This window comes from Hakea prostrata, chromosome 3, assembly GCF_041222555.1.
Source record: "Hakea prostrata isolate BN-2017 chromosome 3, UWA_Hpros_2, whole genome shotgun sequence".
Taxonomy (NCBI): Eukaryota; Viridiplantae; Streptophyta; class Magnoliopsida; order Proteales; family Proteaceae; genus Hakea; species Hakea prostrata.
In genome coordinates, this window is record NC_142602.1 from 2,631,673 (window position 1) to 2,653,789 (window position 22,117).

Genomic DNA, 22,117 nt, shown 5'->3' on the forward strand with positions numbered 1-22,117 from the left:
ATTGTTGATGGTAGAGGATGTAGTATAGAAATATCTTTGATACATTTTTCTTTTTTTGTTTGGTAAATGATACATTTTTATTAATGTTAGGGTTTATTTGATAAATTGAACAACATAAGAGGTGAGATTAGTTTTCCCTTTATATTTTCCATTATGGATTGTTCAAAGATTTGTTTATTTATTTTTCTTCTGTAAACCGGACCGGAATTTGGGTTCCCGTTCGATTTCGACGTGTGATCTCGATCTGGACGATTTCTGCAATGGGCAAATCTGTCAACTAAAAATAATCAACGAAGTCGAAGGCGTGCTTTGTTTCTTCTTCGCGTTGCCTGTCGCGCGCCAAGCGACTGTTGCTCCTCTAGTCGAATCCCGGGCATGTTTAAAGCCAAACCCTAGAAAGCCAGACGATAGTACATCTGTTGGCTCATTTGATCATTAGGAGACCAGAAGTGCTTGTTTCTATACTTATTGAAGTGGAAGGCTAACAGATGGATGCTTCTGTCGATTCTAACCAGGTCAGTCTACCTTTTCCGCGAAGACAGCTCTATCGTGTTCCATCATCCGCAAGCTCATGCAAGCCAATTAGTTTTTTGGCCATTGCTCTTCGTATATATATGCTTGCTCGTTTTTATCATTATTTCATCTTGAACAGGTTTAACGTATCCGATCCTTTTCCATACTATGCATTAGTTTTTGTTGGAGAAATTCCGGATGCTTATTTCGAGTATTTCATTGATTATTTCGGGTTGCTAGTTCTTAACGCATTGAGATCCCCCTCTGGAATTCTGGAGATTGTTTCCTCATGCTTTTGTATGTGTTTGCCAAATTGTGGATTCTGAGTCCTGGTTTGAGTTCTGCAATCTTACTTTAATGTCCACTTTGTTGGCAGTAATCTAAGATTTGAGAGCGTGGCCTGAGTTCAGAATGAAAATCACCAGATTATAATATTATGTTCGTGTCCCTGTTTCTAAGCTCAAATGCTTATAGCATTAGTATCTGGTTTGCTAATATGTGAGAACCTCTGGCAAACAACCACAATGGAAGCAAATTGCTAGTGCTTAAGTGTTCTTGTTTGAATACTGTGATAATGGTATTGACCTTTCTTAATTGTAAGAAGTAATCCAAAGTTTTCAATCAGAGAAATATAATTCTTAATACCCGAAAATTATAGAAGTTTTTCTTGGGATAAGAAGGTGGCCATCTATACATCAGCTTAAAGTTGATTTTATTGAAGACATTTGAATTTTAGCAACACTTGAATAGTTGATTGAGGGTTTCACCGAGTTCTAAACAGTTAAATCCTCTGATCTTCGTTGTCTCTCTTTCTAATTCCAGTGCTAGTGGCTATCTTGGAGAAAAATTGAGAGGAGACTCTTGAAATGGCCAAATTAAGCTCATAGGATGACATGCTACACTGGAACTCTATATCATAAATATCATGATGCAAGCAAATGGATTAGAATTTAGGATGAAAGACAGAGAAGTTGTTTAATTAAGATTAATAAAGAAGGAATTCGCATAGGACCATTACTTCAGATTTGGAAGGGGAAAATTATTGAAGTTGATATCGATACCATGTCTGCATTTCCCGTGTGTAACTTTTTACTGATATTCTGTACTACTGACACATTTTTGTCTTTTATTTTTGATTTCTCAGGATGCATGTACCATATTATTGTTTCAGGTGTGAAAATTGATACACTCTCAATTTCACTTTCAAAAATATACTTTAATTATCTTGAATTCTCCCCCCCCCCTCTTATTGCAGGCAATGGAAGCTAATCAGGTTGAGCCTCTGGCAAGTCGGTTTCAACGCACTGATCAATGGATTCCAGTCTATTTCTGGTTAGAGGCATTGGAAAAAAAGGAGGTAGTTAAATCTAAAGAAATTGATGAATGGCTATCAAAGAATCCAAAGGTCAAGGAGCAGTTGTGTGCAAGACATTCCCGCTATCATTTGATGCACTATATTAAGAAATGCCATTTGAAGATGTTGAGGAGACGGGAGAAGCAGGTGTCATTTTTTTTTACCTGGTTCCATCTCTTTGATCGCTATATTCTTATATGCTGGATATAAAAGTTATGATGTTGAAATTTTCTTGTTTGTGTAAACCATGACCTAGTGAGTGCCATATTTTTCACTTGGGAAATGAGATTTGGATACTCTCCATGTAGAACTAATTGTTTCAGCCCAGGAAGATTATGAAGCAAAGCTCAAATGTAGTTTGATCGAAACGAAATCCTTAAATTGTTGCAATATGTCATACAATGTGAAGGAGAATAAAGTCACAGCACTTTTGACATGAATAAGTCCAAATTTGGGATACGGCATGTCAAAATTTTGGAAGTATAGAATCTCTCACTTGACTTCATATATTTGTAGTTGAGGTTCTCATGCTGCTTAATTTTTAACCTATGGAAATTTAGAGAACCTAAGTCGTACAATCTGAGAGGAAGCTCTTTTGAAAGTAAAATTAAGTAATATATACTGGTTAATGTCTAATGACTTTGTGTAGCAGCTGTACTATCTAGATAAATTTGTCTAAAGGCCATACCAGTGCATAAAGGCTCCTTTGTTTGGCAGGTCTGGCAATGGTTAAAAGTTGCTGGGGGTTGAACTTATGACCAAGTGTTCACAAAGTGAGCGCTTGACTAACGCACCACACACCACCTTCTATCTGCATAACTTTGTTTACACTATTGAAAACTGTCAACAGACTTGTTTATCATTAGTACTTGGTGTCTTTTGCTTTGCTTGGATTCAGTCCTTATTTCATTCAGCAGGGGACATTAGCTTGCCCTTCAAGAAGGCATATTTTTCTTTGTTGGTTAATCATACTTCTACCATATTGCAATAATCAATCTTATGACATACAGAAAGCCATTGCACCACTTTGTTAGGTTGTTACTTAATTCTGGACAACAATCAAATCAAGCTATTTTGTGAAACAGTTACTTATCATTGGTGAACAATGTAACTTGTAGTGAATAAATTATGCAGCCTGGTGAATGTTGCTCACAAATTCTATGGATTTCTTAAGTGGGGACCAGTATCAGGTGCATCCAGCCTCATTATTCCAGAGAACTTGTTCTGTTATGACTATGGTCTATATGAGCTTGGTGGTTTAGTTTTATTTTTGTTCTATTTAATATATCAATTGTTCTAGGCTGTGAGAGTGTACTTCTATGGTTATGAATGTATTTCAGTTTAGGTCTGGCCTGGTTATTTGTATTTTTTTTTAAAATAATTTGTGGGGACCCGATCCTTAGTAATTGGGTTGAGAGTTGACTCTTCAGATCAACTGATTTTAGACTTTCGGAGTTCAATTGAAATAGCTTTCATCTGATGTCGTTTTATAATAGAGTCCTTGTACACTGTAGACCTATTCTCCATTGTAGTGATTTATGAAGCTGCATCATTTTTGGTTACTGTAGTTTTAATATTTGTAATAACCTGGTTGCTGGATCCATAGCAGGAAATGATGTATTATGTTAAAGCGAATCCTTCATATTGATTGCTTGGAATGGTTATATCAATAATTTCTGAATGCATGCCATAATGTAATGTACTCTTAATGTCCATAAATCTAAAAAGTAACCCGTCCAATAATATTTTACAGTTATAAAACTGCTATATAAAATGCATCCTAAGCCAAAATATCACAAATACCTCCTTGTCACATTATTGGACCTTTTGAATAAACAAGAGGGAAGAAGAGCTGAAAAATATACTGAGCATTCTCCAAACCATGGATGCCAGTGCAAAATAATGTATAATAATACACTTCTTATAAAACAAGAAGTAGCTCAGTCTAGGCAGTCACATAATATATTGTGGTATGAATAAACTAGGTTGCTTCAAAATCATTTTGCTTCTGCTGAAACATGGATAAGGGCTATTATAAGATGAAAAGGTCTGCTGAGTACCTCAGGACTTTATAGTAATAAATCCAAACATCTCCTCCTGATTGATGTCCATTTCATAATTGCTTTGACGGAATTCTTTAATTTCTGGAGTTATTGTTGATTTTGTAGCAGTTCGATTTTGATTATTACCCGTAATTTCCACCTTATATCAATGCACTCGGTTCTAGATATGATTTATGGGCATGTGTTGAGGAAATCTGGGCAAACCTGCTTGCCTTGTCTCCTTGAATGCTGGGGATTTTGTTGTTGCTGAAACTTTTACCTGGACTTTATTAAGTATTAACTTATGCAACCACTATATTGGATAAGAGTGCTAATCTTTTATTATTCACACATTTATCTTTTGATGACGCTTCTTTCATCAAATAGGGAATCCAATCTTCAGGTGCATCATCTCAAGCAAAGATTCAGCACAATATGATGACAGCAGCAACTGTTCCTTCTTTATGTATGGTTTCTTGTGTGTGCTATATGTAATTTTTTGGTGTCCATATTCCAACTGAGTTCCAGTATTTAAGCATTAGGAAGTTCATACATTTTTTTTTTTGTAAGAGGAAGTTCATACATATACTGTATACAAACACAGATATGTACATTAATATACCATGCTAATGAGTAATGCACACACATGTACATATTGAAGTTTCTTGCACGTTTTTACAGTGATCTCAGACACTAATTTTGTATTGCAATTAAAATTTAAATGATGTGTTGAAGAAAAAGAGGCATGACACCCCAAGTCTGGTAAGCCGTGTAGGCGATGCTATGATACTGTTTTGTAGTCTTTCTAGTGGTTTTATTTGATGGAGATCAAGACATTACTGGAGGGGGAATTGAGGCCTTGACATTGCAGGGTTTAGTTCTAATTTTTTATTGATGACCATGGTTATTTTGGTCATTGTTGTCCAAGTACATCCTTGACAGGAGCATTATTGTAGGTTCTGTTTTATGCTTTGGTAATGTTTATTCCTTTCTTATTCGGGGTCATGGTTATGGTTCAGAAGCACTGTTGGGTTCTTGAAGAATAGCTACTACAATAGTTCATGATCACTCGTACTATCTCAATGGAGTTACAATGTTTGTTTGAGGATCGTTGCACTTAGTTTGGATAAATGTTCTATATTTTCCGGTTTCATATGCAAGTATTTGCTGCTCTGAGCATGTTCTTTTGGCTTGCTTAACATATATTATGTTTTAATGTTTTTCAGGCAGCTCTCCAAGCAAACAATTGAAAGATAATGACAGATTTTTAGCTAGGAGAAAGGAAGCATTTCGTAAATATGAACTGTTAGTAAATTACTATCTCCTTGCACTTCCTCTCTTTCAGAATAAATTATTGTGTTTTCCTATTCACTTAGTATTCAGTATGTTTCAGTCTGAAGGATCTGGAGAACCATCTGTCCAGCATCATTTCTAAACAAAAATGCGTAGACAGGAAAGAGTCTGATTCCCAATCCTTGCTTAGGCAGGGAACTGGTGGTAATATGAAACAGGGAGACAATGTCAGGCAGCAGTGTTTAGGCTCCGATAGCCATCTTATTCCAGCACGGGTTTATTCTGAAGCATCATATGGTAGGCATCTGTCCTCATGTGGTAGAGTTTGTGGTGCATCTTCCTGGCATTAAATAGACATATCTTGTTATCTAGTCTTCATAAAGTTGTGACTGCTTATATTCTTCTTAACATTGTCATGTTTGCAGCCACATTCTTGGATTGTTTGAGTGCTTTCACATTGTTTAGGATTTGCATCAGTTGAACTAAATAAGGTCATTTAACAAGCAATGATGTTTAATCCATATGTTGATACAGAAAGATTTTGTACCTATTGTTTAGAAAAAACTCTAAAACAATGAATGATTTAGTACCTGGAATTTTGATTTGTATAGCTTGTGCTGTATTTGGAACTAGCCAAGAAACATACTTGAATACTTTGGCAATCGTGAATCTTCTTAGATAGTTGCTGGACGTCCAACTTCATGTTGCAGGGTTATATTGTAAGTACATGGATAAACTTTTCAGGCCAAAAAAGATAATATAAAATAGCAAACATTTTCTTTATAGATTCTCTCTCTATAATTTTAGATTACAAGCTTCTACCTCACCTTACAGTTTTTTTTGGTCATATAAGATAAATTGATAAGAGTCTTTTGGATCTCTCAACTAGCTGAAATCTCATGGACATAACAAGTCCGACTGTGATGCTGTGATAATTGAAGCCTCTTCTATAGGATGTGAAGCATGGCCTTGTTGAGCTAACTTCTGTATCTGTGCCTTCTTACCTTCTTTAACAATGGATACACTTTGAATTGTGGAGTTGATTCTGTTTGATCCTAGCTGCTGGATTCCCATGGAAACCCTCCTATTTATAGGGGTTGCACTACCCAGACTTCCATTTAAGCTTCTGTTTGAAAGACGCCGGTTACTTGTGTTTGGCCTAGACATGAACAAATTCTCTTGTTCAACGACCACCTTTACCTGCATTTGCATTCGCTTTATCTCCTGAAAAGAAGAAATCTTCTAAGATGCCAAAAAATGGACTAGGAGAACAGCATATGGTTTACATGAAAATGACTCTGTTCCCTTGGAAAGCCAACACCAACTGTAGTAAATATAGTAGATTCCGATCTTTTTGTACTTCTGTGTGATACTTACCCTTTGTCTTTGCTTCTCCTCTTCTCTTTCTTTCGTTGCCATGGTGTACTCTTCCAACATTGCAAGTAGGGGTACCTAGTCATACAGAGGGTACTTAATGATCAATTTTTTATTTTCTTTCTTGAGATGGTAATCTACGAATCAAAAACTGACTCAAAGCGATATACTCAAATCTTGTCTTGTACCTTTATAGATATAACAAGGAAGTTAGGTAGTCTCAAATAGACAAGTTCTGCTGGAGTGTAAATATTATCGTTTTCAGGTTTATCGGATACTTCTAGTATGACCTTGCTTGGAATCTTCAGTTGATAGAAGAAGTTGATCCATATTTTATATTGGGGAAATCTTATTGTCACCAAGGTTGGTTACAACAAGATTATCACCTTGATGTCGGCCCCTTGTCTTATACTGAAAAGTTATTATCTCATGGGGTGAAAAATGATTTTCTGAATAGGTTCTATGTCATTTATCATGATGCTGTTTCCAGAGCTGTCATTATACGTGCAGAATGACAAGATTACCGTTGCATTGAATAAGTTTTGGGAATGAGAAAAGGGGGGAAAATGATGTAGCTTCTTAGTCTATCATCTACTTGGTGACACCAAGATGCGCCTACCCCTTCTCTTTAAAATTGGATTGTAATAGTTGCATCTTACATAGCAATTTGGATATTATATTCACTTGAATTTTCACCTTGAAAAGAATAAATTGGTTGTAGTCATTATTTTTTGGTATTATTATTATTTATTTTTCTGATTGATTGCTCTGATAACTGAGGTTTGATGTTTCTTGATTACTAGTGGACTGCAACTGTACAAGTTTCTAATTTCCTTATTATACAATGATTACAGTGGAATTTTTCTCGCCTTCTGCTGCAGGTGACTAATTGATTGCAGACCTCTAAATTCTCCTGGATTCGTGCACATTTTGCTTTTGTAGTTGAAAGTTTGATTTCCAACATAATTTTGAGCAAAATATCGGACTGGTATAAGTTACCAAAAAGAAGAGCAAAATATCGGATTGGTATAGTTACCAAAAAAAGAAAGCCGTTGGTTGGAAATCTGGTATCAGGATTTTCCTTATTTGCATGTGCCATGTGCATTTTGTATTTTCCCATGCAGTTGATAAATGCATACTGTTCTATATTTTCTTAAATCTAGCTGTGAATAAATAGAGTATCTCACCTCATCATACAAGAAAACTTTCTTCCGTTCCTCCTCCCAGCTCTTTGTCTTTGCTATCAGCAGATCAATCAAAGCTGCAGGAATTCCATCAAATGTTTCAAGTTGAATCACAAGTTATCATCAACCAGCTTATTTGAGGCTATCCACATTGATATTAGGCTTTTCTTTTATTAAGTTTTGTCACTTTTCTTTTATTAAGTTTTCTTTTATACTCTTATTCAATGATCTAATGCATTTTTCCTCCATTGCTGATACTAACATAGTCAACCTATATAAGCCAACTTCCTACTGTCTGAGTTACTAAATATAATACACAACGACTTATCTTCTACTAACCTGGAATCTTGCTAACTGTTATTCGGGCACGCTCTGCACGTTTGAGGTTTTTGTGAGCGCCTCTGCTCACAGAATACCGACTATCATCCTGCAAACATGCATAGAACAGAAAAATAGTTAAATAAATAAATACTTGTAGCATTTTTTTTTGGGGGGGGGGGCTCAGGAAAAGTTAATGTGAAGTAGCCTTTATATTAGCGAATGAGAAGAGAGCCAACCATGCTATATTCTTCTAACCAGCGTTCCTCATCGCATGCTAGCATCCACTTTTCCACCTTCTCCATGATAGCCTTCCTGCTAGTAGATTCTTCTTTTGCCCTTGATATCTGTTCATCCATGCTAGTGAGGAGATTGGCGTGGTCAATCTCCCCTTTGTTTTTTATATGTCAGTGCATGAATTTTTTGTTGCACAAGCATGAATTTGTTTCACTACTCAAAGGCAACTTACTCAATCCCACCTGAATTTAAGAGTTTCAGTATGTTATCCATTTCGGACTGCGAAGGTATCTCCATGTGTGTTCTCTTGCATATCTCCTCCAGTTCAATCTGTTTCTTAAGGAAAAGCTCTTTCATCTTGCTTGCTTTGAGCTGATCCAATCTCGCAACTTCAGCCTCAGCCTAGAAAAGTAGAGACATAAAATCAGGGTACTGGTTATGATTACTGGATGCCTTGAGTGTTGATAGTTGATGTTGACCTGCTGGACTATGTCAAGGGTGAGGCTTCCTGGACTAGATATTTCATCGGCTGAGACTGTTATGAAATTAGTGACATGTGAAAATAATCGACGATCCTTGTATGAGGTGTCCATGAGGCTCCACAAGTTTGTCAATGCTTTCCCAAGTTTGTGTAGCTGCATACATATAACAATTGTGTAGAAAATAGTAAGCACTTCTCGTGAAGCTGCTGTTGATCATAAACTATTTGTACACATGGAATGATTTGTTACCTATATCTCCATCTTGTGATATTTATCAGTTGGAAAAACCGAAAATAGATTGACATTGAATTTGGTATTAGATCTCTCATGGATAATTTTAATGCCACTGCCAAACTAGTCCAGATTGTGAAAGAATGTTGGGCAGTGGTTTCCTGATTACTTAAAAAGAGTGCTGAGTGACATATAGCTGCTGAGTTTTGGTCTGTATAGTTTGAAAATTTTGGGCCATATTCTGGGTTTATTCAGGTCCAGCTGTGTGAGATCTGTTGGAAGAAATAGCTTCAAATGGGACCTTAGAAGCCAATATGGACTTGTTGCTGCACAGCTTGCGTGGACTATATTTTTTGGGGAAAATTGGTTCCAGATTTCATTTGTTTGGGCTTTTTTTTTTTTTTTTTTTGGGGGGGGGGGGTGCCTTGAAGATTAATTACTGCATAGAGGAGTGTTTGACAGTTCCATTAGTCCTACATCTTTAGAAAGGCTTGCTACTTATGTAGGGGATTTATGTTACTTAATGGGTTTACTTTCACCTGATCAGAATTAGAAGCCATCTAGGACTAGTTCCTATTTTATTTGGATTTTATCTTGTAACTTAATGGGGGAATTTTATTTCTAGTAAGTTTTAGGCTAAAAGTATAGATAAAGTGCTTGGGACTGGACAGAAAAAACTAACGAGATGGAGAAAGTGATTGGTCTGTGAGGTTCAAACCTATTCTATTCTATGCTGGTCTTCCATTACTATATTCCCTTCTCCATACATGATGGGCCCTGCTTTGATTGGGAATTTGGATGTTTCTGGCCTCCTAATTGTGTCCAGACTAGCATTTTCCTATTTTAAGGGTGTTTAGTGTTTAACATTGTTAGAGGTGTCCTGAAATTAGTTTTATGCATTAGTGAAACCATTACTCTGATTAAATGCAGAGTCACAGTGTGTAAACTATGCCTATAATCATGCGTTATGTAAGAATTTTTGTCCTTTCCTACTTGCTCTTAAGCTGTTATAAGTGGTAAGGCTAATAGAGATGAGAAATTTAGCTTGTTTGGCATTTAAACATATTAACACTGGAGGTTGGTCCCATCATCCAAGATACATAAACCCTGGCCAATCCTGGAGGATGAGCTTGCTTCCTGGTAATGCCAGATGTTGTATGGGCTTACATGAAATGTTCAAAGTTGAATTTCAACCATTTTTTTTGAAGCTTTTCAGAGGCTTGTGCGGTGTTGAGTTCAGATTGTACTTGTCCCATGGGCATGATCATTAAATTTGCACATCAGGTAAGGTGCCAGATACTATGGTTAGGAAGTTCTCTGAAAGTGGGTCAGAGGGTGCACTTATGAAGTCATTGCCAAAGGTTGTCTACTGTTCTCAGTGTAACATGTTTGTTGGCACTGCAGATGCACTGCAATTTGTGCTTCACAAATAGTTGACTCCTTCAAGACACATCTAAGGGCGCACCATTTGACTAGTCTCTATCTGGAGTTTTCTACCTAAATGAGCTTGATGTATGGTTGTAGGCTTTTAACACCCCCCCCCCTTTTTCTTCTTTCGAGGAATGAATCAATTGTATGAATTATGTTGCTTAAAAAAGCAAGTTGAATTCAAAATAAATAAAAAAGCTATGGGTGATAATTTTTGGGGGTAAAGTATGGGTATGGTAAACTTAATTGTGATTCTTCTATTTTGTGCTAAAATTTTTCCCAGGCAATATCTGAACTGGGATATGGCAATTTATGGTTGCCAAGGTTCATCTTCAGTTTCACCATGAACAGGATTGGAGGCTTGCATTCCGATTATTTTTCTTACATGGTGAACATAGCATGGTGACCTCGCCTGTTTTTCCACAGATCGGGTGTCCATTTATAGCATTAATCAGATTGAGCAGTTACAAGTAAAGGTAATTCTCACCTTCTCAAGACGCTTTTCCTTTTCTTCTTCAAGTGATTTCACCGTACTGTTGAGTCTAGCTAGTATGGCATCACTTATGTTTTTGGATTGTTGCCCACATGATATGTCCAAGCTTGGATGCACCTCTGTGATGATCTTTGAGGAATCCATGCCTAGGGTTGCTGAAAGATTGTGGATGGAACTTATATACGCTTCCATTTTTTGGAGTCTCTCACTCTGAAACGCAGAAGGAATCAATACACGAGTCCACAAATTTTTTTCATAATCAGAATACAGGATTTGTGCCAGGGTTTTTGCTAAGATACCTTTTTGTTATGGAGTTGTTGAAGCTCCATCCGGTATTCCTCTAGTTTTTTCAGTGACAAATCATTCTCATTCACCATGACATCTGACAGGAAAATATCCTTTTCTGCCTGACCTGCTATTTCTGCTGATATTTTCTTGATTTGCATCTGGACTTCTTGGAATTGCTTGACCCTATCTTCCTTCCTCTGTTGCATCTCCCGTAGGGCTGGAGTGATTGAATCCAGCTGCTCCTTGAGTGTGCCCACCATTTTCTCTGGCTGCATGAGAGAAGTACTTCAGGATTCAGTTGACATTTGAAGTTTTAAACTTCTCAAGAGACCATTTGTTGCATAATGTTCTCTGTGGTTCCCCAGGCCATTTTATAGACCGAGGTCCAGGTCCATCAATTGAATTCCATACCACAACCAAAGAAGAAAAATCGCAAAAACTGAACACTTGCTTTCATATTTGCTGTTCAGTGTAAACAATAGTTATAGACTACTTACCCGTACAGGAAGGCATCGCTCATCAAGGGATACGAGGAGATGAGTAAATTCTGCTTCAGCATCTGCCAGTGCCTGATGCAGGCGTGCTCTTGAATTATTTGCACTATCAACTTTCTTCCTATAAACATCCAGACATTCTTGCTCCAGTTCCAGGAGGGCCTTCTCCCTTTCATATTCATGTTGCCCAATTTCATCCCATATTAGCTGTTACAAGATGAATAATTGAAGTTAGAAGCCTAAAACCCTGGCAAGTGAACATGTAAATAATATGGAAATCGTGGAAAACAATTATTGGACTTGCTATGGATAGAAAGGAGAGAAGGAACCTGCAATTCCTGAAGAAGATATCCACAAGACGTTTCCAATAAGCTGGAGCTCCGCAGGTTTGCCGCCATTTGAATTGACCCCATAAGACAGTAATTGCTGTATATTGATTCTTAAGATCAGGAGCGAATTTTTTTGGACCCAGGCATGAGAGACTGAGTTCAAGTGTCTTGGCAGAGGAGAAAACCATGAACTGTGGGACTTCTGTTCTGGAGTGAGTTTACCTTAAAAGGCAAGACTGACAAGGGTGGGTGGGTGAGGTCGAAGCTTTGGTTTCAAGGCTTAGTACTTTCAGTTCATTCCCCGGGCCTCTCTTTTCCTTTCCCTTTAGTTTTGAAAGAAAGAAAAAAAGCCCAATAAAGAAACGGTAGACATTTTTGCGGTATGAAATAAATTAGCCATTTACGCGGGTTTTTCTTTTGTTGAAAAGCTTAATGCAACAAAAAAGAAAGAAAAAAACAGGTGACATGCGTTACAAGCATTGTTCTAGGTATTGTTGCCATGTCAGTCACTGCTATTTTCAACCACTGGTGATTGAATATCCATTTTGACCTATTCAATATGCCCGATGCATACCTGGAAATCGCTGTAGGTTTTTATGTCTGAAAAGCCAATTTCGATTGTCCATATTGAATACAAATTGGCTGGTTTTGCGAGGTATGACAATATTTTTTTAGCCGTTACTCTTGATCAGCTACCTATATTGACATTCCGTATCTGCAATACTGATGGATAAGGTTGATACAATAATCGCTTTTGCAGGACAACATTGAGCTATCCTACAGGGAGCTCGATGGTGCCAACAAGGGTCAATTTTTTAGCTAAAATTTCACAATCTTCAAACCTCACTGATTAGGAAATGAATATTGTCTCAACTATCAACACAACGCCCCACCTTGCTCCACTTTCAAATTTTATTTTCTGAGATAAAAGATACATTCATATGCCCCAAAGCTCTTTGTTTATGATTACTGAGATCGATTTTAAACTAGAGATTAGATGAAATGTCCATCCCAGTGGGGATAATAAAGGAAAGAACCTTCTACCAAGATACCTGGAGTATCATGGGCAAAAAGTAGTGTGGAAATGTAAGAATCGAACTACTGGTTGTTTATTTGTGTAGAATCGGATGAGTATGTAATACTGTTAGTATTGATAGAATACGAGGCAGGTTTGTGACTAAATTAAGATTGAAAATCTGACCTATGATAAATTATCACTGTTAACTTCTAAAGTCTATAATAACACTGGAAAGACCACATCATCTATCCACAGATTAGGAAATAAGATTTGTGTGATGCTTGATTAATAATAGATTCATGTTCAGAGGAGAACAGTAATTTTAATAGTAAAAATTTACTTTTACTGAAAAAAGATTGAAGGAAACCTCCCAACTCTCGAAAGAGAAAGAAAAAGGAAGAGATGAGAGGTGGGTCATTCTTGGGTGGTAAAGTGACTTGATGCCTCACTGATTTATCAGTGAAATAGAAATTCTGTCTTTATCTTCTCTCTTGATTCTCACTACTCTCACTTCTTCTTTTTTTTTTTTTTTGAGGGGGTGTTGAACTGAAAATATCAAACAATTAAAAAGTTAATCTTATTTTGTTCCCATGCTTTCGGTGGATATTTTTGAGGTTTCATCTTTCTTTCTTTTTCTTTAATTTTTTATTTTTATTAATTTTTTTTTTTAAAAGAATTGAAGGTGGTCCACGTCAATTTATGCACACTTTGATTACTCCTCATGAGATACTTATAATTTAAATACAAGATGAAGTTTCGTCTTGGCCTTGAAGAGATTTGAATTCTGACATCTTATGTAAAGATGTTGGTCCTCAGTATAGATTTTTTTTTTTAATAAAATTTAATAATATAATACTTTATGATAGGTTTTTAAGAATTTATTTAGTTGACTTTCACCAACGCCTCTTAATGATAATTAAACGTTCCCAGCCTCATTTTTTTTGGTAACCCGTTTCGACCCTCATTAGGATATTAGAAAAGGTTATCCCTCTTATTTATTGAAAGCGTCATTTATCAAAGAAAACAATAATAATTTGGGGTTGAAGAAATGAGATGGGCAGAATTTGAACCGGCGTTCGAACCGGATAGCAACCCACTGAACCAAAATGATGTGGTCCAGACTCTGGATCATGCCGCTTAATGCAGCAATGGTGGGCTCGAACCAGCTACGCTGCAACTTTTGTTTTTCTTTTTTCATTTTTATTTCATGTTTTTATGGGTGTGAAAACTGAAAACTGAAAACCTCGCTGCGACTTGTTTCGAAAAAAAAAATCAGCTGCGTCAGACAAAATCCTTCTTACGATCTTCTTTTAGTCAAAACGAAAACGAAATGGCGCCAGTGCTTTACCGTTCATGTAAGTGTGGACACCAAACAGCTACATGAACATTCCACTAGGAAATGCAAGTCTCTGGTGCAGTAAATGACTGTTTCTTTCTCTCTTTCTATTCCTCTCAACCTACGCTTCCATGGCCTCTCTTTCTCTGTCGTCCTTGTGCTTAACCCTAAAACCGTCTTCACCATTCCTTTCCTCAACAGATCGATCTCTATTCGTTTCTCAATCTCCCCAATTCAGGTCGACAAAGAAACTTCCGATTAGGACTTCTGTCTGTAGGGCAGGTCCTGTTATCTTCCGCAATCTTGATGCCGATGATTTTCGCCATCCTCTTGATAAACAGGTAATCGAGTTGCTTCATCCTTTCTTATTATTTTCGTTAGTGATAGTTTGTGTAGTCAATTAACAATTGTTGATGCTTCGTTATATATGTTTGTTTCCATGGATGTACCTTATTTATTTTCCTCTTTTTGTTTTCCTAACCTTCTTCTTGCGGTATATCAGTTTATTTTTCAGTTAGTTATTAAGCATTGTATTAGTTCTTGGTTTCTTTTAGTGCCAAAGAACTCTTCTTATTCAAGCTTTTCTCCCTTCCAGAATACGATGCTTTTGAGGGTGATTCCTGGCTTGGATGACCTTATCAAAGCTATGTTAGGTAATATATCAAGTTTAGTTCACTATTATGAGTATCTACGCATGCCCTCTTTAAGGGTTCCGTGTTGTTCCTTTTTTCATTTTTTTTTGGGAGATATAAAATAACGCAAGATGGTTTCCGGTGCTAACCTTATGAGATGGACTTTCAACTATAGGTCATTGTACATGATTTGGAAAGCCATCTACTTTGATGTTTCCACTAGACTTCAGTTAGTGCCCCACCCCCTCTTGTGGACACCCTAAGGAACAGACTCGTTGTTTGTTACCTGGGGTCTAGGCTCTACCTTCCACTCTTCCTCTTGAAGGCTGGTTGTCCCCCTTTCTGCTTCTTCCCCTGTGTGCATTCTCCCCGTTTTCACCCCCTGTTGGGGCATTGGTAATGATAGATTATTCATCCCCCCTCCCCCCCCCCCCCCCCCCAAAAAAAAAAAAAAAAAAAAAAAAAAAGTCCACTATTTCTTGAAGAACATGTAATATTTTCTGTTATAGTTGAATTGAATTGTGTGCCGCTTATAGGGGAACATAACTTGAGTTTTCGGTGAAAATTTTCACTAAAGCCGTTCGTATCTGCATGTCATTGCAGGAACTGTTGCAGAGCAAGTCATGCTTCTGGAGAATATAGGAACATCTGTTCTTGTTGCTAAAAATCAGGTTATTCACTTTTCTATCAGATAAAGATGTTCAAAAATATAGCTGTCTCAAATAAAAAAAATTATTCTAAATTCTGCTGCAACTCATTGAACTGTTCAAGTACCACAAGCTGGAATATTGGATGTACAATTTTTTGTCAGATGTACCCTAGTAGCTCTTAGCAAGAATTTTTCATTATAAAAAGAAAGCAAAGGGATTTCTTACATATTTTCCTGTCATCTATGAGTTTCTGAAGCACTCAAACTGCAGTTATCTTAAGATTGTGACTCCTGCAAAAATTCAGTCTTGCCCCACCTGTTTCAATGATTAAGGTTCATAACATGATATCTCAATTCTAATTAAAAAGGTGTATAGTAATGCCTAATTTTTCCATCTAATATGATTTAGAAAGCAATGGCCATGTCAGAACTAATGTCTTTACTCTATTTCATAAATTTATCTTTGTCCATGAAGCTGTGAGTAGGTGTACCCTGATTCAGATGCCAAAAACTGAACTGATTTGGCTGTGAATAATGATGCATTGTTTTTTTCCTTTTGATGTGACATAAAGGTGATATACCTTGGAAATGCTGTGTATGTTATGCAAACTTTATATTCCGTAGCAATAACAATCTTATTTGTTTATAACTGTAGTTGGATTTGCTGGCACTCATGAACCCCAGATAGCAGAGCACCCAAAAAAGAGCATAACAATAAGAGAGTGTATAATCCTTTAACGAACCTTTGCATCAGTAACCAATCAAGGAAAACACATTTGGGACAAAAAGATTCTCTAAAAACGCCTCAAAACTTGTTGCTTACAAGAGCTGAATCAGATAAAAGTTATTATCAGCACAATTATTAGGAAAGTCATGGCTGGTCTTCAAATATCCTCCTGTTTATTTGCATGTGCTACTTTGTATTTTCTCCTCAACACCCTAACCCCCCCCCCCTTTCCAAACACACACATCACACTCATCAAAAGGCTTTTCAGGCCCATTGATGACCATTAGTTTCACTAGTCTTCACTATACCAAAAATATCAAGCAGCAGCATGCAATTTGATGTGAATTATTTCTTAGGTCATTGTATTTTCTTGTGTATTTTACTGATATCAAATTTATTATTATTTTTAGCTCCCTGAGCTCCATCAGTTAGTGGTTGAAGCTGCAGAAGTACTTAATGTTGAGGCTCCAAACCTATATGTTCGCCAAAATCCTGTACCAAATGCATACACTCTTGCTGTCAGTGGTAGAAAGCCATTTGTTGTTGTGCATACTAGCCTTGTGGAGCTTCTGACTAGAAGAGAGCTACAGGTGCCCATCTTTTCTATTGTCCCATAAATCATAACATAACAGTCCTCCACCCCAAAAAAAATGGTTGTAAAATTTTTCATTTTACTTGTGATGTTATTTTTCAACAATCCTTTTAAGCATCCTAAAAGAATTTCAATATTTTAAATGATAACATAATTAAGTTATCTACTTCAGTGATTTTCTTTCTGAATAGCAGTTTTGGTTAACTGTACTTTCTCAACTGGAAGAACAGAAGAAAAGAGAAGTGGTCAACAATATGTTACTGAATTTTTTTGGTTTTCCTAACTCCTATGTAGGCTGTTTTGGCCCATGAAATGGGGCATTTGAAATGCGATCATGGTGTGTGGCTCACTTTTGCAAATATTCTTACACTTGGAGCATACACAATTCCTGGTAAGTGTTGCTTTCATTCAAAATAGAGATCTCAAATTTGTCGGGTATTGTATTCAATCCAAAAGAGAAGTAGGAAGGCTGTTTACTTAAGTACTACAGATGATAATTCACATTTGTATCTCAAAAAAATGCATGTGGGGTCTTTACCACCTATAATTGCTCAGACACATGAGACCTACTCAGTCAAAAATATATTGGATCAGATTTAATAACCATTTTCAAATGGACGTCCCCAATTAAGCACAGAAGACCCATGTAAATGGTTCTCAGATTTTATAGATTTTGGTCACTTGTTTAGACTTGCTATTTCTCAGTAGATAATCTCATAATGGAGAATGATCACAATGAGATCTGAACTTACTTGCCTGTGTTCCTTTGTCTTATTCCATTGCAGATGTTACTCATAATATATGATAATATGTAATTCTAGGAAGACCTTGGGCTCATATTGTGTAGAAATCCTGATTGCACTCCCTACATTGTATCCTTTGAAGAAACTCTCTCTTCAATTAGTTACAATTCAATTCGGACTCTATTGGCTTATTTCAGGGTGTCTTGGCATTTTTCTGATAATATTTGGAGAAGCTACTTCCCTGACAAAATGTTTCCAACTTTGGTTTCTTTAATTTTGTTAACTCAACAACCTATTAAATAGTATGCTACTCTCAGGTCTTGGTGGCTTAATTGCTCAGAGTTTGGAAGAACAACTCTTTCGCTGGCTTCGATCTGCAGAACTAACTTGTGACCGTGCAGCTCTTCTTGTTGTTCAGGATCCCAAGGTATGCGTATATTTAATCTAAAAAATATTAGCTATGCTGTCATTGATATACTCCTGTTTTCACTGGTTTACTAACCTGCTGGTCTCGTGTCATGTTCCCACAAGAGGTAGTTGTTTCTGTTCTGATGAAATTAGCTGGGGGCTGCCCATCACTTGCTGATCAACTCAATGTGGATGCCTTCCTAGAGCAAGCTCGATCATATGACAGAGCTTCTTCAAGCCCAGTAGGGTGGTATGTAAGGTGTGTAAATGAAATATCAAACTCACCATGGTTGATAATTGGATAAACCAGGTCTGAAACTAATAAATTCAACTCATTTCAGAAATGCTCAGACTCGACAGCTATCTCATCCTTTGCCTGTTTTAAGAGCTCGTGAGATTGATGAATGGTCAAGAAGTCAGGAATACATATCACTTCTAAGTCGTGCTACACCGGTCAAGACTGTACAGGACTCATAAAGTTGGCAAATCTTGCAGCATGAATCAGCCCAGGTAGCTGGGATTTTTTACCACTCTGTTGAAATTAATTTAAGATTTTTGCTTTTTTTTTTTTTTTTTTTTCCAGAAACCTTTTTGTGTAAATGTTTTGCCATGGGAAATTATAAAGTCCTCTTTGAAGCTAGCCAATTAATTTTTCCCTTCAAGAAAAAAAAGGACTACCGTTGGCATGATTGAATGGGATGCAATTATATCCATGAAGTATATAACTTTACGCTGTTAGGGTCTATAGAGCTGCCAATTTCTTGCTTAGGATATGTACTATCCATGAACTATCAAAATCTGATCCTGACCCTAAGCATCCAACGCATGTGTTGGTAGATCCTTTGCAATTTGCATCTTTCCTCTAACCATCTGATGGCTAATTTATTGTTCAGTTTCCTTGACAATTTGAATGATGATATGAACTCATGTTTTTCTTCATTCCAGGTCTGAATTCAATACAAATACAATGCAGATACCACCCCTGTAACAATCATTTTTAGTGGTTGGGGGAAGGCTTCATTATGTTAATAGTCCATCATATAATCTCCTCTTGATTTTCAGCTGATTAGAACCACCATGGGAGATATCTCATCAATGTTGAAGTTGGAATAGCAAATGTGTAATAGTACAACATTCTCCTTTTGTTGGGTTTGTAAAATCATTACCTGTGTATTTTGCAACAGCATGTAAATTGTAAGCATTGACTCATTGAGTATGCTGGTCTTATCTTGTCATCAGTTTAAATGCTCCATTTTATGAGATGTGAATATGATGCCATCACAGGGATTTGTTAAGAGTGGTCCTTGTAATTAAACAACTGTATTGTACGAGTTTGTCTCATACCAAGTTGGTATGTTGGCTTCTAATATTCTAGGAGGGCAGTCCCATGCCATTAGCCTTACATGTTTGTGGTAGATGAAAAATAAGTAGATGACAGTGTACGTGCTGAGCAAGCCCTCCACGGCAGAACATCTATTTCTGCACAGGATTTGATAATCTCACCGTAGGAAGAACTGGTTGCATGGGTGCCTTTTTTTGGGTGCAAAGAGTGAGGAAACCAAGGTTTATGGTGGGATCTTACAATACCATATGATAATGCCGATATATATCCATATTTGACCAACTGATACGATATATCTAGATATGTGTTTCTATTAAATTACACTAAATTACATTAACTAGAGCGATACAATACTCGATATAAGACGATTTATCTCTTAAAATCACCTGACTTACACGATATTCAATACTGATACTTTAAACCTTAGAGGAAACAATTTCTTGCAACAAACGGGATATATTGCCTTAACAGCTATCAGCTATACCATGAACCGTAAGTTTGTAGCTTCCGACTCCAATTCTACTCTCGTGGTGGGTGAGTTGAATGGAGAAGATTGGGGCTACCTCTGATCTTTTCACGTGTTTTCATCACATATTTAAGAAATGAATATATTTTTGATCCATCTTGTCAGTTTAGAGATAAGTCATTTTAATTGTGAGGCAAAGGAATGTGAAGTGAGCATAATCTTCACATTTACGAGATGAGTCACACATGGTACAATTTCGATCCAAATATAGGACTTGCTAATTAATTAACCCATGGGAGACAAAAGAGAGGACCATGCAAACCACGTGCTTTACTGAAGCTAGCTTACTTCTGTGACGAGAAAATAGGAAATATTTTCCATTTCCGTAAGGATTGGAATATTGGATGGGAGGTAGAGTGAGAAATGATATGGTTTCCACCAAATTTTCACCTACCTTCTCATCAAATATTTTTAGGATTTTGCTTCCATTCTCTATCCATTGGACACATTTGCAAGGATTGAATACATTTAAAAACAGTAATTGGATTGAAGTTGGTAAGAAAAAAAAATGAGTGAAAAAAATAAAAGAGTAAAATAAGTGGGAAAATAAAAATAAAAGAAAATATTTAGAAGAGTTCCTACATGCCAGTGTTAATCAAGGTTTGATGCCTCTAGTTTCGTTTGAATTGAGTAGTTTGTTTTTTAGGTCTCATCCAAGTTTCTGTAAATAAAGAAAAATATTATGGAAAATATTGAAAATATGAATCTTCTATCAAAAAAATATCAAATAGATAAAATTTTATTTTTTCATATTTATATTACATTTCCAACATCACATATCATACAATCACTCATGATATTCTATAAAAATATATCATTATTCTCCCACGTTTTTTTCCCAATTAATTTTTTTACGCAGTTTCATTTATTTAATCATTTATTCTCCCACGTTTTTTTTTCCCTTAATTTTTTTTCCATTTATCTAATCATTTATTCTCCCACGTTTTTTTACCACTTAATTTTTTTACGCAGCTTCATTTATTCTCCCACGTTTTTTTCCCACTTAATATTTTTTAAGCAGCTTTATTTATCTATTACTGGACAAATGTTTCAAGTCAGTTTCATTCTTTTCTTCCGATAAAAAATATGTATTCATTAAGAAATCTTGACTGTACAAACATTGACATCTGAACTGCATAAATGTTTGAAGTCAATTTTGATGGGCTGTGTGCAGTGTGACCAGGCATTGTATGCTCACATGATAAGAATTGATCATGGAACCCACGATCACGGTTAAACAATTAATTTGATGGGTTGTATGAAGATTTCAATCAAAACTGTATGCTCTAACATGATTAAGAATTCGATCAAGATGGGAGACCCACGATCACCTGGTTTTAACAATTTAGAAAAAAAATTTACCTGAGAATACAACATTATATTAATATTTCCCCGGTAATTAACGAAAGTATTATTTAGACATATAACAAGGTGGAACCAACCACGTAAACCTAAAGAGAGCGGAAAGATTTGCTTCACGAGCTAATAGAGTCGGTTTGAAGCTGCAAATAAACCTATAACAAGTGGAAGGTTGAATTTTGGACTCATTAAAAAAAAAGGCAAGCCTGTATATTGAATGCCCAATGATCGCAATAACACCAGGAATGGAATATACCTTGAATATCTTCTTCAACCGAACAGAAATGTTTAAAAATCGGATAGAATCTACATATAAAATTCGGAAAACTAGATTTTAGGGGTGCTTTTTCGAGTTTGGATTGTCTCTCTCTCTCTCTGAGACCAGTTGTTGATCACGAATTACGGACCACATATTTATGGTGATGAAATTTATATATATATTTTTATTTTTTTTATTTGTAGGCCCCACATATTTTGTGGTTGACTATTCTCACTAAAATGCAATTCAAATCCCAACACATGACTTTTCAAGGTGCTTTCTATTGTTAGATACGTGTATTAAAAGCTCTTTTTAAGCCTTTTGTTATAAGTTTTCTCATGATTTTGTTTTATATTAATCAACAACAACAACAACAATAAGTCTTGTCCCAACTAAATGGAGTCAAAAACATGGATTCTTACATTCCAATCGTGTTCTGTTCAAGGTCATACTAGATAAAAGACTT

General features: G+C 36.3%; 3 protein-coding genes across 3 annotated transcripts; 2 read left to right on the forward strand and 1 right to left on the reverse strand.

Annotated features, from left to right (window-relative positions):
* Positions 1-215: 215 nt before the first annotated feature.
* On the forward strand, positions 216-7,790 carry LOC149019992 (uncharacterized). The gene is made up of 6 exons (XM_089147990.1): positions 216-515; positions 1,769-2,014; positions 4,297-4,375; positions 5,136-5,214; positions 5,303-5,499; positions 7,458-7,790. The coding sequence occupies exons 1-6, from the start codon at positions 489-491 to the stop codon at positions 7,463-7,465; spliced, it is 636 nt and encodes a 211-aa protein (XP_089004116.1). The 5' UTR covers positions 216-488; the 3' UTR covers positions 7,466-7,790.
* On the reverse strand, positions 5,407-12,350 carry MAP65-8 (microtubule-associated protein 65-8). Its single transcript, XM_089147989.1, has 12 exons — positions 12,061-12,350; positions 11,735-11,938; positions 11,249-11,506; positions 10,944-11,159; positions 8,795-8,950; positions 8,558-8,717; positions 8,318-8,469; positions 8,100-8,187; positions 7,764-7,837; positions 6,580-6,654; positions 5,793-6,426; positions 5,407-5,542 (listed from the first exon to the last, which is right to left on the reverse strand). The coding sequence occupies exons 1-11, from the start codon at positions 12,142-12,144 to the stop codon at positions 6,100-6,102; spliced, it is 1,794 nt and encodes a 597-aa protein (XP_089004115.1). The 5' UTR covers positions 12,145-12,350; the 3' UTR covers positions 5,407-5,542; positions 5,793-6,099.
* A 1,962-nt stretch (positions 12,351-14,312) lies between these two features.
* LOC149019994 (Peptidase family M48 family protein) lies at positions 14,313-19,557 on the forward strand. Its single transcript, XM_089147991.1, has 9 exons — positions 14,313-14,755; positions 15,010-15,067; positions 15,650-15,717; positions 16,833-17,012; positions 17,309-17,405; positions 18,075-18,184; positions 18,291-18,424; positions 18,507-18,675; positions 19,111-19,557. Exons 1-8 carry the CDS (start codon positions 14,546-14,548, stop codon positions 18,640-18,642), a joined length of 993 nt encoding a protein of 330 aa, XP_089004117.1. The 5' UTR covers positions 14,313-14,545; the 3' UTR covers positions 18,643-18,675; positions 19,111-19,557.
* The last annotated feature ends 2,560 nt before the right edge of the window (positions 19,558-22,117 follow it).

Coding starts and splice junctions, on each gene's coding strand:
- LOC149019992 (XM_089147990.1), top strand. CDS start 489: ATGGATGCTTCTGTCGATTCTAACCAG. Junction 516..1,768: donor CTTCTGTCGATTCTAACCAG/GTCAGTCTACCT, acceptor CTCTTATTGCAG/GCAATGGAAGCTAATCAGGT. Junction 4,376..5,135: donor AGCAACTGTTCCTTCTTTAT/GTATGGTTTCTT, acceptor AATGTTTTTCAG/GCAGCTCTCCAAGCAAACAA.
- MAP65-8 (XM_089147989.1), bottom strand. CDS start 12,144: ATGGGGTCAATTCAAATGGCGGCAAACCTGCGGAGCTCCAGCTTATTG. Junction 8,470..8,557: donor ACTGAAACTCTTAAATTCAG/GTGGGATTGAGT, acceptor TAAAAAACAAAG/GGGAGATTGACCACGCCAAT. Junction 7,838..8,099: donor AACAGTTAGCAAGATTCCAG/GTTAGTAGAAGA, acceptor GAATTCCTGCAG/CTTTGATTGATCTGCTGATA.
- LOC149019994 (XM_089147991.1), top strand. CDS start 14,546: ATGGCCTCTCTTTCTCTGTCGTCCTTGTGCTTAACCCTAAAACCGTCT. Junction 17,406..18,074: donor TGGAGCATACACAATTCCTG/GTAAGTGTTGCT, acceptor TGCTACTCTCAG/GTCTTGGTGGCTTAATTGCT. Junction 18,425..18,506: donor CCAGTAGGGTGGTATGTAAG/GTGTGTAAATGA, acceptor AACTCATTTCAG/AAATGCTCAGACTCGACAGC.